The following is a 16,039-nucleotide window of genomic DNA, read 5'->3' as shown; positions in this document are numbered from 1 at the left end:
GGAAGGAAGGAACTCAGTGGAATCATGATTTTATTTTCATTTGACTGTAAACCATTAAACTGCCGCAGTGACTTATTGACCCATTCATTTGAATAATATGCTCAGAGGCGTATAACTCTAAGCTCTGCAAAGCTTCTTTTGTGACTTTCATATGAATTGGATACTGATTTATTTGTGACAGATGAAGTCAGTAAACTGCCCCCATGAGGAGTTCCTTGAAATAAATCTGAAATTAAATTATCTTGGATGAAATTACAATGCAGCTGCTTTCAGCAAAAGGAGAAATGTATATATTTCATTAAATATTAAAGTTTAATTTCTTTGGGGTGTATGTGCATAAAATTTTTCTCCAGTTTATTTGGCCTTTTTCAATAGATTTTTCTCATAGGATCTGATACATTTTCTTTATAAGATACCCATATGCCTTTGTTCCATAACTATGGATTTTCAAAGATAAGACAATGTCGATCAAGCTGAACTTGGAAGACATGAATTTAAACTCCCACAGAACTATTGATTGGCCTTGAACTTATCTGTTAGTCCCTGCCCCTCATCTGTAAAAAGTTTCATCTCTTTCACGGAGGAAGAATTATTGAAATTTCTCTCATTAAAATCACTCCTTCTGTTGGTAAGTGCTAATTCAATAATAGTTGAGGGTTTTCTTTGAGCCACATTATACCAGGAGCATCTTTCAGTAGTACTTATTAGAGAAAGGCACAGCTTTGAAAACAGTTATTCCTGGGTTCTTTGATTCTTTGCATTTTATAAATGTGTGTTCCATAACCATTATTTTTAAGTCAAAAGAGTATTGAAATGCAATTTTGCTATATTTCTTACCTCCCAGGATCCCACAGTCTGGACTGATAAGGAAAGGGACAAAAAGGCCTTGGGGTGAATATGTAAGAAATTGACAGCAAAACAAGGACATTCTTAGGGAGGTTCCAATAAAACAAAATAAAATAAAAATAAAAAGCAGCAAGATGCTGTGGGGCTATTGGGTATAAGTGGAATTGTATAAGCATGTTGTAGGTGCTTTCACAAAATGGCATGCTGCTATGGAGCAGTTACTATTTCTGTTTCAGTTGCAATCATTGTTATAAATGTGAATCCATGAAAATAGACTTTTGCATAGATTCACTTGAATTATACCCTCCTGGTTCCTTTTGTGGATGCATTGCTTTTTCATTGAGGCAATATGCTTTTTCCAGGCCACAGGGAAGCACAATCTGTGTTCCCTTTTATCCACAGTAGCTTGGTGAAATTAAAGGAGAGTAACTAACTCTCTTTTAATTTAATTTAATCTCCTTTAATTTAATTTAAATTCAAAAAAAGCTTCTTCCAACATGTTAAAAACAAGAAAAAAGTCAAGGAAACAATTGGCCCATTGCTGGGAGGAAGTGGCAAGAAGGTGACAAGCAACAGGGAGAAAGCAGATCTACTTAACTCATATTTTGCATCTGTCTTTACACAAAAGGAAAAAACAATCCAACCTATCAAAAACAGCACCACAAAAAACAGGTTAGGAACACAAGTTAAAACAGGGAAGAAAATGGTAAGTGAACATCTATCTACCCTAGACGAGTTCAAATCACCAGGACCGGATGGATTACACCCCAAGGTTCTGAAGGAACTGGCAGACGAGATCTCAGAACCACTGAACTATATCTTTCAAAGATCCTGGAGCACAGGGGAACTGCCAGAGGACTGGAAAAGAGCTGATGTAGTTCCCATCTTCAAAAAAGGAAAAAAAACAGATCCAGGAAACTACAGACCTATCAGTCTGACCTCAATACCAGGGAAGATTCTGGAAAAGATAATCAAGCAACGAATCATTGAACACCTAGAAGCAAACAAAGTAATAACCAAAAGCCAACATGGGTTTGTCAAAAACAGATCATGCCAGACTAATCTTATTGGATTCTTTGACAAAGTGACAAAATTAGTAGACCAGAGGAATGCTGTCGATATAATTTATTTGGACTTCAGTAAAGCATTTGATAAAGTAGACCATAACCTACTACTAGATAAAGTAGAAAAATGTGGGTTAGACAGCACCACTACCAGATGGATTCGTAACTGGCTGACCAACCGCACTCAACGTGTAGTCCTCAATGGAACTACATCCACATGGAGGGAAGTATGCAGTGGAGTACCCCAAGGCTCTGTTTTAGGCCCACTACTCTTCAACATCTTCATCAATGACTTGGACAAGGGGATAGATGGGGAACTCATCAAATTTGCAGATGACACCAAGCTGGCAGGAATAGCCAACACTCCAGAAGATAGGCTCAAGTTACAGAAAGATCTTGACAGACTTGAACATTGGGCGCTATCTAATCTATCTATCTAATCTATCTAATCTAACTAAAAGATTCTAAAGGCAAAGAATGCAATGACGAAACAGTTAAAGCAAACCTCTTCAACATATTCTTTGGCTCAGTTTTTGTTAACAGCGACGACACATATCCAACATTCCCAAATCATACCAGCAATGAGTATGACGACTTAACACATAGATTTCACAGAAGATAATGTTGGAAAAGCCCTTCATAACTTGAATCCATCGCTATCTATTGGACCCGATGGACTATGTGCATACTTCTTAAAAAAACTTTCCACTATTCAATTAAATATCTTTCCTGCGTATTGTCTTTTAAAAACGCTGAGATTTTAGCCATCTCAGCCAAGTTAATTGATTTAATTGAATGGAAAAAATGGATTGATTATCTACAAAACAGATATCAGATTAAGAAATATCAGATTGCCTTTGAATAATTAGAAAGTTATTTTATGTAATGGGGAGGGGGTTGGGAGACGAAAAGCTTTGGATGTGGTTATTTGGATTGGACTTTACCTTGTGATTGACCCGGGAAGCCGGGGGTGGGGGAGGGAGGGGGATGTTTTGTTTTTTTTTTTTTTTTGGGAGGGAGGGGGAAAAAAGGGGGAAAATGTTTTTGTTTTTTTTAAAACTCTTTCAATAAAAAAAAAAAAACTTTCCACTAATATAGCAGAACCCCTAAGCATAATCTTTGATAAAGCTTTCATGACTAGTTCCCTTCCCAAACTAGCCACTGTCATCCCAATCTAGTTGAAAATTACAGGCCAATCTCTCTGTGCTGCGTTACCTGCAAAGTTATGGAATCAATCATCAACCAATCCATTACCTTACACTTAGAAACAAACAACCTACTCTCTAATAAACAATTTGATTTCAGAAAAAAATTAACAGATGCAATCTACATAGACTTCTGCAAAGCTTTTGACTCAGTAGTACATGATAAACGTCTCCTAAAACTAAAATCCTATGGCATTTCTGGACCCCTTCACAAATGGATATCTGCTTTTCTGTCTAACAGACAACAAGTGGTCAAAATTGGCAATGCTTTATCAAACCCTGTTCCTGTCAAGAGTGGCGTTCCTCAAGGCAGCGTCCTTGGACCAACACTCTTCATACTATACATAAATGATCTTTGTGACCATATCTCAGGTAATTGTGTTCTCTTTGCTGACGATGTCAAACTATTTAACACCACAGACAATACATCTACCATTCAAAAAGACTTTGATCATCTAACCGCTTGGTCTAAAACTTGGCAACTCCAAATCTCAACCAGCAAATGCTCAGTCTTACAGATTGGAAAAAAGAACCCAAACACTAAGTACATACTTGATGGACATTATCTTACAGATGACCCCCACACTGTTAAAGACCTTGGAGTTTTCATATCAAATGATCTAAGTGCCAAAGCACACTGCAACTACATAGCAAAAAGGGCTCTAAGAGTTGTAAACCTATTCTTGCGTAGCTTCTTTTCCGAAAACACTACACTACTAACCAGAGCATATAAAACACTCGCTAGACCAATTCTAGAATACCTGTCGCCTGTCTGGAACCCTCACCACATTTCGAACATCAATACAATTGAACGTGTCCAGAAGTATTTTACAAGAAGAGTTCTTCACACCTCTGAAAACAACAAAATACCTTATCCCACCAGACTTGAAATCCTGGGCTTAGAAAACTTAGAACTCCATTGCCTTCGACAAGACCTAAGTTTAACTCATAGAATCATCTATTGTAATGTCCTTCCTGTTAAAGACTACTTCAGCTTTAATTGCAATAATACAAGAGCAACCAATAGCTTTAAACTTAATGTTAACCGCTTTAATCTAGATTGCAGAAAATATGACTTCTGTAACAGAATCATCAGTGCTTGGAACACTTTACCTGACTCTGTGGTCTCTTCCCATAATCCCAAAAGCTTTAACCAAAAACTTTCTACTATTGACCTCACCCCATTCCTAAGAGGACCATAAGGGGCATGCATAAGAGCACAAACGTGCCTACCGTTCCTGTCCTATTGTTTTTCTTTTTTTTATCTTCTTATATATATATATGCTAATATCTCTTAATATTCCCTCATATATATGTTTATATACTATATAATCTTTTTGTGTGATGCTTATATATATTGTTGTGACAAAATAATAAATAAATAAATTAATTAATTAATAAATAAATAATTTAATTAATAAATAAATAATTTAAATAAATAAATAAATAAATAAATAAATAAATAAAATGAAATTCAACAGTGAAAAAAGTAAGGTTCTACATTTAGGCAAAAATAACAAAATGCACAGGTACCGTATATGTGGTACCTTGCTCAATAGTAGTACCTGTGAGAGGGATCTTGGAGTCCTAGTGGACAACCATTTAGATATGAGCCAGCAGTGTGCAGCAGCTGCTAAAAATGCCAACTCAATTCCGGGCTGCATAAACAGAGGGATAGAATCAAGATCACGTGAAGTGTTAGTGCCACTTTATAATGCCTTGGTAAGGCCACACTTGGAATATTGCATCCAGTTTTGGTCGCCGTGATGTAAAAAAGATGCTGAGACTCTAGAAAGAGTGCAGACAAGAGCAACAAAAATGATTAGGGGACTGGAGGCTAAAACATATGAAGAACGATTGCAGGAACTGGGTATATCTAGTTTAATGAAAAGAAGGACTAGGGGAGACATGATAGCAGTGTTCCAATATCTCAGGGGCTGCCACAAAGAAGAGGGAGTTGGGCTGTTCTCCAAAGCACCTGAGGGTAGAACAAGAAGCAATGGGTGGAAACTGATCAAGGAAAGAAGCAACTTTGAACTAAGGAGAAATTTCCTGACAGTTAGAACAATCAATAAGTGGAACAACTTGCCTGCAGAAGTTGTGAATGCACCAACACTGGAAATTTTTAAGAAAATGTTGGATAACCATCTGTCTGAGATGGTGTAGGGTTTTCTGCCTGGGCAGGGGGTTGGACTAGAAGGCCTCCAAGGTCCCTTCCAACTCTGTTGTTATTATTATAACTCTAAATTCTAAATTCAATGCTTGAACACTATAAATTATTGTCCCTGCCTATGTCTGCAGTGCTATCCTATCAAAGCTTCTCTTGTATATATATATGAATCTAATACGTAAGTTTCCAGATTCAGTTATACAGAACTTATTAACTTTCTTTTAGTGGGTTTGCAAAGCATTAAGAAATTATAGATGTTTATTTGGAGGGGGGGGAGGGAGGGAGAGAGAGAGAGAGAGAGAAGGAGGGAGGGAGGGAGAGAGAGAGAGATATGTTTTGGAATTTTACTTCCATTTTACCAAACTATTTCATTAGGTTTCAGCTTAATTTTAGCAACAAATTTTATATTTATCTTTCATTACCTGCCACAAGACACTGAGATGGGCTGATCTTTACATTTAATGAAATGTGTATGTTTGCAATTAGACTGGAGGAGTAAATGCAATGGTTAATAGCACTTTGAAATTATGTGTTTAGCATACCTCATTTATTTGTTCCTCCTAGTGCTGAGAAGTGTGCATTCTAAACTCAGGCTATAAAAACAATGCCGATCTATGTCTTACCATTTGTTCTCAAGGATCCTTCAAGAAAAAGAATATATTCAAGGAACAAAGGATTCAGGGGAAAAACATCCATTCATCTACTTTTCTATCTTAACCTCACCCGCTTGTGGAATGAATACCCTCTCTTTCCCGACTTCAGGTATGAGAGATGAGGCTGAAAAAGAACAAGTCTCTATAATAAACAATCAGCAGGTGGGAAAAGTCACTGCAGACTTATCAAAGTAAGGGATTCTCAGAACATTTTGTAAACAACCTGGGAAAAAAAGACATTATAAAAGCTTCAAAGAGACCCTGTCTTAATGAGCTCGCCAATACATAAGAACTGGAGGGTTCCCATGTTAGTTATCAAGATTCAGTATGCCGAAGAACTAATTCTCGGTGTTAATATTTATTCAAGGAAGTTCATGTGAATTTTGCTCTTTTGACTCTGCTCTGCAAGGGGCTTGTTATCAAGGAGCAAACAGATAAAACACAGAAACGCTGTATGGCTGTTTGACATATCATGGAGAAAGGTAGATGTATGATCTGCTCTGCAGGGGTGATGTATGTTGCAGAAGAAAGCCTAAGATGTTAGATCACGGTGAGAGATCTACCCTGTATAGAGTTTATGTCAGTGTTTTTTTTTTTAAAAAAAAGCTGGACTGAGTTCAGCTTGTAGTCGTGTTGGATCAGTAAGGCACTGGCTGAATTTGTAGCACCTAACCTTTTCTCTAGGGTGCTGTATGCAGCAACGTCCACGAGCCAACCCTCAAAATGCTTACGTAGTCAAAATAATTTGATGAGCAGGATGCAGGGATGAAGTGCTCCTGGTTCGGACCGGATCTCCCAATCCGGTAGTGATGGCAGCGGGTGGTTCGGAGAACTGGTCACAAAAATCCCTAGCCTCCCCCCATGCCCAGCTGAGCCGCATGATCAGCAGAGGCTATTTTTTTACTCTTAAAAGCATTTTTCTTCACCTGAAAAAATGCTTTTGAAAGTAAAAAAAAAAAAGCCTATGATGATCGCATGGCTCAGCTGGGATCGTCAGAGCCTTTTAAAAGCATGTCTTCTACAACTTCTTTGGCCGAAGAGGTTGTAAAAAAATGCTTTTTAAAGGCTCTGATGATCCCAACTGAGTTGCCTGATCATCAGAGGCTTTTTTTTCTTTTAAAGACAAAAAAATGCTGATAAAAAAAAACAAAAGCCTCTGACAATCAGGCAACTCAGCTGGGATAATCAGAGCCTTTTAAAAGCATTTTTTTACAACCTCTTTGACCAAAGAGGTTTGTAGAAAAAATGCTTTTGAAAGTAAAAAAAAAAGAAAGTTGGCCACGCCCACCCAGTCACATTACTTCCCCCCAAGCCACACCCACCGAACTGGTAGTAACAAATTTTACATTTCACCACTGGCAGGATGTGCCATTTCAGTATAGCCATCCATTCATCTCTTGAAGATTATTACTCTCTTTGGTTTGCTGAATTAGAATTGTATAACAATGTTTCTTGCTCAACTATAGCCCTACTATTTGGAAATTTTGGGAGTTGTTAGAACTAACAGCTAAAGGGAAAGCTGCTTTAGAATATATTGTTGTTGTACTTTATTACATGCTCCCCAACTCCCAGAAATTCTGTGAGGTTTACAAATTGTTTTGAAAAAACAAAACATTAAAACAAACAAAAAAAGAATCCAGATGGCAAGGATAACAAACCCAGATGGGAACAAGGAAAAAGAAGAAAAGGGGCCTTTCAATCACTATCACCAAACATCTATGTAGAGTTATTAAACTTGCTACATTATTCTATCCTTTGCTGTGATGTTTCCCAAAGCTAAGACAATAATTTCTTATAAATCTGAACTTTGAATGATTATATAGATTTAATTAATATTCAACCCAAGCAAGACTGAGCAGCTGTGGGTATTTGGACCGCTGGTGAAATTAATTTTTTTTTACTGTGGACATGGCTTGGTGGGCGTGGCATGGCTTGGTGGGCATGGCAGGGGAAGGATACTGCAAAATTTCCATTCCCACCCCACTCTGGGGCCAGCCAGAGGTGGTATTTGCTGGTTTTCCAAACTACTCAAAATTTCCGCTACCAGTTCACCAGAATCTGTCAGAAAATGCTGGATTTCACCCCTGATTTGGATCTTTTGGAGAGAAGATTCTGCCATCTTTACTTTTGTTGAGGTTGTACGACCCCAGGCAGACTCGGTGCACAATCTGGGGATCCTCCTACACTCATCGCTCCTTCTTAAAGAGCAAATGGCAGCCGTGACCAGGCGAGCCTTTGTACACCTTTGGGTGGTGCATCAGTTGTGTCCAATCCTGGATTGGGAGGCCCTGTTCGCTGCCACTCATTTAGCCTACTAATATGCACTCTACATAGGACTGTCCCTGAAGCACATTTGAAAACTTCAGTTGATGCAGAATGCAGCTGCACAGTTAGTAATATATACGGCACACATTGACTGAGATGACTGGCTGTACAAATCAAGTCAAGTCAATGAATGAATGAATAAATGAATCAATCAATCAATCAATCAATCAAACTTTAAGGAAATATCATAACTGTGTTTGGTAATCATCAAAAAGATCTACGGCATTGTAAATATCCAAGAAAAGGCAAAAGTATTTGCTTATCAGCAGGTTCCACCCAAGCATTTCTAGTGTGACAAATGTTACTTAATGTATTAGATGGTAGCTATTGAACGATTGTAGTTGCTAAAGAGAAACACACATATTAAGAACAATGTTTCAGCTGAAAACTCTTTCCTGAGTGGCTGCATGCAAGACTTGTGGGGGGCAAGGAAAATTCACAATGAATAATGACCTTTTATGCTTTCCTCAAAAACGTCAAAATGGCTTCAGAGAAGTTCAATTTTACTTCTATCCTGGGCATCCTTCTGGTCTTTATGAGTAACTTGACATTCAAACCTTGGTGGCTTTATCAAAAAGTGTCTGACTACTCAGTCAAATACAGCACAACCATAACCAGCACAAATTATGAAAATGGCAACACCTACACGAATAACAACTCAGAAACAACCAACTGACTATTAGAACCACATGGCATCATCAAAGCACACAAACTAAAGACTTCCAAAATAAGCCAAAAGACCCAGCTGCCCAAGAAGAAAATATAGGAGTCATCTATAACATACAGTGTAAGGACTGTAACAGCCACTATATAGGACAGACAGAAGACTAGCAGAGTGCATTCATGAACACCAAGTAGCAGACAGAAGACATGATGAAAACTCATAAGACATATGTCGTGTCCCCCTCCCCCTCCGACGACCGGGCCAAGGAAGTCCGTATCAAACGTGGCAATGAAGCCTCTGCAGCTTTGCCAAATTCCTTCGAGGTTTCTCAGGCAGGAGTCCAAGTTGTGACTTCAGCAAACTAGATGAGACTTTGCTTGACCCAAGGTTGGAATGCCAAAAGCAGGTCTTTTATATAGGCTGTGGGGTGTGGCTCCATGACTCAGCATTTATCCAGGCCTGCCCCACCCTTCCTTCTGCTGGCGTTGCCTCTCAAATCTCTGGAAGCGAGGATCCTTCCACTCTCAATTGTCTTCAGCTGTCTCTACTGTCGGCATCTGGGAAAGGGAGGGGTCAGAGGGAGAAGGTCTGGGTAATTGCACCACTTGGCTGACTTCCTGCTGATGGCTGCGTCGAAGGAACACACACAGTATGAGTGAGCTGTATTGGATTTCTCTTTTCACTCCTTGACTCCTCTCTGGGCATGGGGCCAGGGCTGGGGGCTGGAGGCATGACAGGCCATTCATCTTCATTATCAGACTCGGAGTATGATAACAGGTCCGGGAGGAGATGGGAGGGGCCCGGCTGAGGAGGACGAGGCACAACAACATGTGAAGACTCAACCATAGTTTCAAATGGCATTTGAAATGAGCATCCTAGATCAAGCTAAATACAAAAATGCTAGGGAATTCCTGGAAACGGGGCATTCAACCATCAATAGACATATAGAGATAAACCACATTTACACACCATTCAAAAAGGCATTAAAAAAAAAGGCAATAAAGCTACGAAGAAAGCCAAAAGACCAGAACACCTTCTCTCCAACAACCAAATAAGTAGGGATTAATATCACAAAAATAATTAAGCAGAAAACAATACCCCAATCAAGAAACTACAAAGAAGAAAACCACACACCCACCAATGCTGATATGGCAAACTATTGTATATAAACAGAGACATACTTCTCTAGCGGTGATGATATTATCTAGCTGGGTAATGAAATATCTACAATCAAGCTCAAAGAGCGCCAACTACTTTAAAATCTGGTAGCTTAAGGCTCACATTGTTATTAAAAATATTTTTATATTATAAATTAATATATTTTATTAATTAATTATTAAGTAATAATGATATATTAAATCATAGAAAGTATTCCAAAGGTGCTTTTTTCAAGAGGCAACTGGACTTTCACAGCTGAAAAAGCTTCTTGGATGAGAAGTGAATGGTCTTCAAAGAAAAACCAGAAAGTCCAATTGCCTCTTGAAAAGAAGCATGGGACAACCATGACCTGGATCAGGGGTCTCCAACCTTGGTCCCTTTAAGACTTGTGGACTTCAACTCCCAGGGTTCCTCAGCCAGCTTTTCTGGCTGAGGAACTCTGGGGGTTGAAGTCCACAAGTCTTAAAGGGACCAAGGTTGGAGACCCCTGACCTGGATGACTGAGACATTTACTATGCATAGAAAGTATTATTTCTATTTAGTCTTCTAGGACAGTGAAGACTCAGAAAATAGTATTAATTATTTCACATGAGATTTCCACAGTGGTCCCTCTGTGCATCCTGATTGATCTTGGCAATAAAAGGTGCTTTTAGACAGTATAACATCAACTGGCCAGCTTCCCCTATCAGATATATTACCTATCAGATGAGATTTCTCACTGTGTTGAAAAAGTGTTCACATTCAAAACAGCTCTTTTGGCTGACCTTGCTTGGATGTTTGTGCTGACAGAATGTAGACAGATTGTCCAAATCTGATGGAGCTGCTGTTGCATGAATTTCAAAAGATAAACATTTTCACAGGCTATGAGATCATCCTGGACGAATGCTAGGTTTGCTAGAGGGGCAGATGAGATGCATACCATCTGAAAATAATCTCTTCTTTGATCTCTTAGTCCTCAATCCCCATTATTAACTGGGAATGCTAAAATTACACAATGGCTTATTTTTCAGCTGTTACATGAAGTGTGTAAGTGCACAAAATGAGTTTAAGTGTTGGCTCATGCCCCTCTTGCAGGCACCCAAGTGTTTGAAATATATATACACTTGTCTATATATGGCTTAACAAACTCAGTTTAAAAGCCAGTGATATAACCCTAGCACTTCCTGCAACAATTGTAATGTAAAATCTAATAAATTCATTCAAACTCCTCTTTGTTTCATGTGCATATGCATTATAGAAATGAATGTGAAAACATAAAAGACGATCATTTGTAGATAGATGTGCATGAATTTGAGTGATTTAGTTTAAAATAAAAGCCTTTCCAACTGTTTTCTAGGGACAGCTCAGTTTAATTGTTTAATTAAATTGTTTAATTCCCACATTATTGTAATCCATATAATAGTAGAGACACAGGAAGGTTATTAAATTCTTAAAACATAGTCACTTTAGTCCTGATGTTGCCAAAAGTCCATTAAGGGTTACCAGAGATAACAGCATATTTATTTTAGCCTTGATCAAATAAATGAACATTATATTCCTTCTTTTTACTTCTAACAATCTTGATCATTAATCTCTTCAAATATACAGGATATTCTAGAAGTTGTTTTCATTTTTTATTTCATCCCTTCTCACAAAATTCTTCAAAACTTTAACAAGACTCTCTTATAAATCCAATACAAGAAAATTATCCACATTACTCTTTTGGTTTGTTATTTGTATATCTCTTTTAATTATTAAGGCATCAGCCAGTTTGTATGCCTAGTATAATAGCTTTTTCCATTTCATTTTTGTGGCCTGTTATTTTTAGCTCAATTTTAAAAGCAGTCTCAATCTTTTCAGGTAAAACTTATTTCTCTTCCATATCATCTTTTAACACAATCTGTCTATAGAGATAGGCACTTTTAAAATTAACTTCTGAGTCCATTGCTCAAAAATATCTTTCAGTATATCCAGTGCTAAATTAAATTGGTTTATTTTGTATTTGTAAATTAAGTTTCAATGTTCTCCTTTAGTTGTAATATTTAGTTCCTTTAAGGATTCTTTATAATTAATTTCAAAATTTTATTTCAAATTTATCTGGAACCTTAGTTGGCTTGCCACTTTTTAAAATAAAAGTTTTAATCCTCCTTTGAGCTTTAAGCTTGCCAGAGGCAGCTGCCTTGCAATTTTGAAACTGTCTGGAGCACTTATGGGCGATCTCAATTCCTCTCCTTGACCAGAGATGAATTATTGAAGACTTGGTCTATTCAAACAGTGGAGCTGTTTTCAGTTCACCATTTCCTCCCCAGAAGAGAAAAAAAACAATTGAAATAAACTATTTATTTAAGATGTAAGTACTTTATATTTATGGGATGCCAGTAGAAGTTAAACCAACATATCAAATTAATACATGCAAATAGAGCAATGGAATTCCCATCTTCAGGCTATCTCATAGACATTTGTTATATGGAAGTCTATAGTTAAACGAATAAAATTTATAGTAGTTTTGGCAATGACTATTGCCTTATACATTGTAAGCCGCCTTGAGTCTTCGGAGAAGGGCGGGGTATAAATGTAAACAAACAAAAAAAAGATATAATTTTGGACAAAGGGAATTTTTTAATTGATTATTTTGGGAGGGTTTATGGCAATCACACTCAGCCTATCCATAGGGTGTTTCTAACAACTGATTAAACTTCAGTGTGTTGGATTGCAGATTCTGTTCTCTAAATTAGTGAATCTACCCTTAATATATTAAGGAATTAGTAAAAGACAAAATGCTAATACTCAGAATTAGTAACAACTTGGCAATCACTTTCAGAGCACCTTCTACTGAAGGCAGAATGTAACACTATATATACGCTTAGGTTGTAATCTTGCATGTATTTTTCTGGGGATGACTCATTGAATGTAATGTAATGGAACATATTTGCTGGAGGATTTTGTTCAATTTGCATTTCAAAGCAATCAAGAGCCATCTCATGTTCACTTTCCATAACAATGCATGGATTTGAATATATTTATCCTGTGGATGGCCACTTTGCATCCAGTGATTTAAAGGCAATAGGACAGTTCTGGATATGACTCAAGACACATGAGATAGATGAAGCTGTCTATTCCTTTTTAGTTTACTAACTAGTTTTCAAACTAGTTGATTTATATTCAGCTTTTCTGTTTGTATGTGTACCATTTCTGCAGTACGCTGGCTAAAAATTCTCTGAGCTATGGTCCAGTAGTTTTGGAATGTGCCATGTAAGAAAAGGAGGTCAGGAGGCATTTGTTAAACAGAGGATAACATGATCATTTCTTTCATTAATTAAACATGCTTCTTCCTGGAAGCAACTGCTATTTCCCCCCTAGAAATAGATTTTCTTCTTTTTCTGGTTACAGTTTTTTTCTGTCTGGATTTACAAATAGAGCAACATTCAGAAATGCAAGGGTATTTTGGCAGCCTACTCCACAAGTGGGGGAACACCCCCCTCCCACATTTTAAAGGCTATTTTCCCCCTTGCCTCACCTTTCCTGGCAAAGAAGCTGAGGTAAAAATTTCTGTTTAAAATGCTGGTTGTCTACTTTTGCAAACCAATGATTATGGTTTTATTGCAGACAAGTATTTGGACTTTCTAGGCAGCATCCCTGGTTTAAATGAACCCAGTCTGCTTCTATCTTTCAGCTACTGCTGCCCATCTAGTCTGGCTCATCCACTGCATGCACTGAAAGGAGGAATGAGAACAAAACACAAAGTTGTTACTTGGCATGACACAAAGCCTGTAATATTAACCAATTTCTAAATCATGCTCTCATCCAAATAAAATGGAATGGAATTGGAGATGGGGGGGGGGGAAGCTGCATACCTTTAAAATTAGGCCTGATTCTGGCATCGTATCCTGACGTCCTTCCCATCAATTTATCCAGGAAATCTGAAGGGGACATAAGTTTAGGAGCGGATCGAGCTGCTGCTCCAGTTTCTTTGGAAGCGGCGAGGCTGAGCCAAAAAGAAGAGAGCAAGCAAAGATTGAATTAGTAGCCCATCTACTCTTCTCAGAGTTATATCTTTTGTCCCATGCTGTAGGAATTGAGGCTGGCATTCTTTGTAGCTAAGACAATGCCTATTACAAGTCCTTATGGATACCTTTGTGAATTGCTAATGATGTTCTGCAAATATTTGTTTGCTCAGTCCAAACATTCCTGAATGTAGACTGCTACATACGATTCAGCAAGGGAAAGTCATTCACCAAATCAGAGTTGTGAATTTTGGACTCTTACTTTAGTGAGGTAATATCAAGATTGCCCATGTTCTGTTACAGAGAGTCTATTATCTTTTCTTTTAATGACCCCATAATCCTTTGTGAGGTGGAGTCTGGGCAACTGAATGGAGCTGAGTGTTTACTGGCTGGATGTCCTTCCTGTTGCCAATGCGGAGTTTTGTTCAGCAGATATATTCTCATTGTGCCCAGAGAGAGAAATATCTGCCTCTACCTAGGATTGAACTCACAGCCTCCTGATCGTGAGGTGAAAGCTCCACCTCTAGGCCACCGCACCACTCATGGAGCATCTATTATCATGTAATCAAATGGTAGATACCAAAGAAGAACAAAAATTATGGTGCTGTTTTCTTTTTCCAGGGTCAGGCCACTCCCCTTTGCACAGCACAGAAATTTCAGGGCGTGAAGATTTCCAGTATCTAAATGGATTATTATTTGAGAAAGAAATTTGCTTGGTTTCAAGGCATCTCAGATAATTGAAGGTCTCTGTCTCTGTCCAAACATATTAAAAACAACATAACAAAGACATTTAGTTTTCCAATTGTTTTGCATATAGAAATGCTTGAATTGTAGAGTTTAAAAAATACTCATGTCTAAATCCTGTAACAACCAGTGAATTTAGGAAGCTTGCAATATATAGGCTTGCTGAGCTTCTATGCAGGGTTGCATGCTGTGGGCAGTTTGTGTCTGCCCACACACAGGTCCCATTGATACTTGTTAATGAACAAGGGTGTAGTTTAACAGGTAGAGAAAAGAACAGCTGCCTGGATAGAGGACAAAAACTGGGAGAGTTGCATTCTTTTTAGTATCTTGGTTCCGTGTTTCTTTTCCTAACCTGGCACCACCTTGCATCTTTTCATCTTTGCTTCTCTCAGCTGGATACAGTTAGGTTTAAGATTAAGTCAGATTTGTTTTCAGATATGGGGTTTGGAGTTGGAAGGTCCAACTAGGAGATTACACTATCTTCAGAAATATGTGCAAAAGGAAGAAATGCAGGATGATTTGAGCTTCAAAATCTGAATGTAATAACAGATTTCTCCATCTCTTACTCACTATTTAAAGTATGGAAGATGGAGAAATCTACTGAGGTTCATATGCAACTTTTGACAGCTTGGTGTTTTAATTGTGATGGCAATCTCTCCTTCCCTCCCTCCCTCTGAAATGGCAGGGATTTTCTCATCCATGCAACAGATCATCCTTTCATCAACTAACAGTTAACTGTACCATCTTGCTTGGGTGGGTAAGTGGGTAGATTCACAGATGAGAAGGAGGAGGATGTCATCATCTGGTTACCTATAGGGACTCTTGTTCTAGTTGAGTCACACAACACACTTATAGAGTCATGGTGGCACAGTGTTAAAGTGCAGTATTGCAGCTTAATTTTGCCCACAGCCAGGAGTTTGATCCTGACCAGCTCAAGGTTGACTCAGCCTTCCATCCTTCCAAGGTTGGTAAAATGAGGACCCAGATTGCTGGGGGCAATATGCTGACTCTGTAAATGGCTTAGAGAGGGCTGTAAAGCAATATATAGTGGTATATGTCTAAGTGCTATTGTTATTTGAACCTAATTTTCTGGGTCCCTAAAACATCCTGAACCAGCTAATGGTGATTGATGGGCTGATTGTGATCTTTATTATCATCAGAAAATCCTCATAAAGATGCATCAGTTTTTAGCATTTTTTTGAGGAAGAGGGAGCTCTTTAAAACATG

General features: G+C 38.1%; 1 protein-coding gene across 1 annotated transcript in view; it reads right to left on the bottom strand.

Annotated features, from left to right (window-relative positions):
• GLRA1 (glycine receptor alpha 1) overlaps window positions 1–14,359 on the bottom strand; it is a 53,806-nt gene extending 39,447 nt beyond the window's left edge. The window contains exons 1-2 of the mRNA XM_058167852.1: window positions 14,331–14,359; window positions 13,919–14,049 (exon numbers count right to left, since the gene is read on the bottom strand). Of these exons, the coding sequence (XP_058023835.1) occupies window positions 13,919–14,049; window positions 14,331–14,359 (160 nt within the window). The remainder of the gene's footprint in view (window positions 1–13,918; window positions 14,050–14,330) is intronic.
• Window positions 14,360–16,039: the final 1,680 nt, after the last annotated feature.

The sequence above is a fragment of the Ahaetulla prasina genome, chromosome 2 (genome assembly GCF_028640845.1).
Source record: "Ahaetulla prasina isolate Xishuangbanna chromosome 2, ASM2864084v1, whole genome shotgun sequence".
NCBI lineage: Eukaryota > Metazoa > Chordata > Lepidosauria > Squamata > Colubridae > Ahaetulla > Ahaetulla prasina.
The sequence above is the reverse complement of the archived record's forward strand: the minus strand, read 5'-3'. Positions and strand labels throughout refer to the sequence as shown.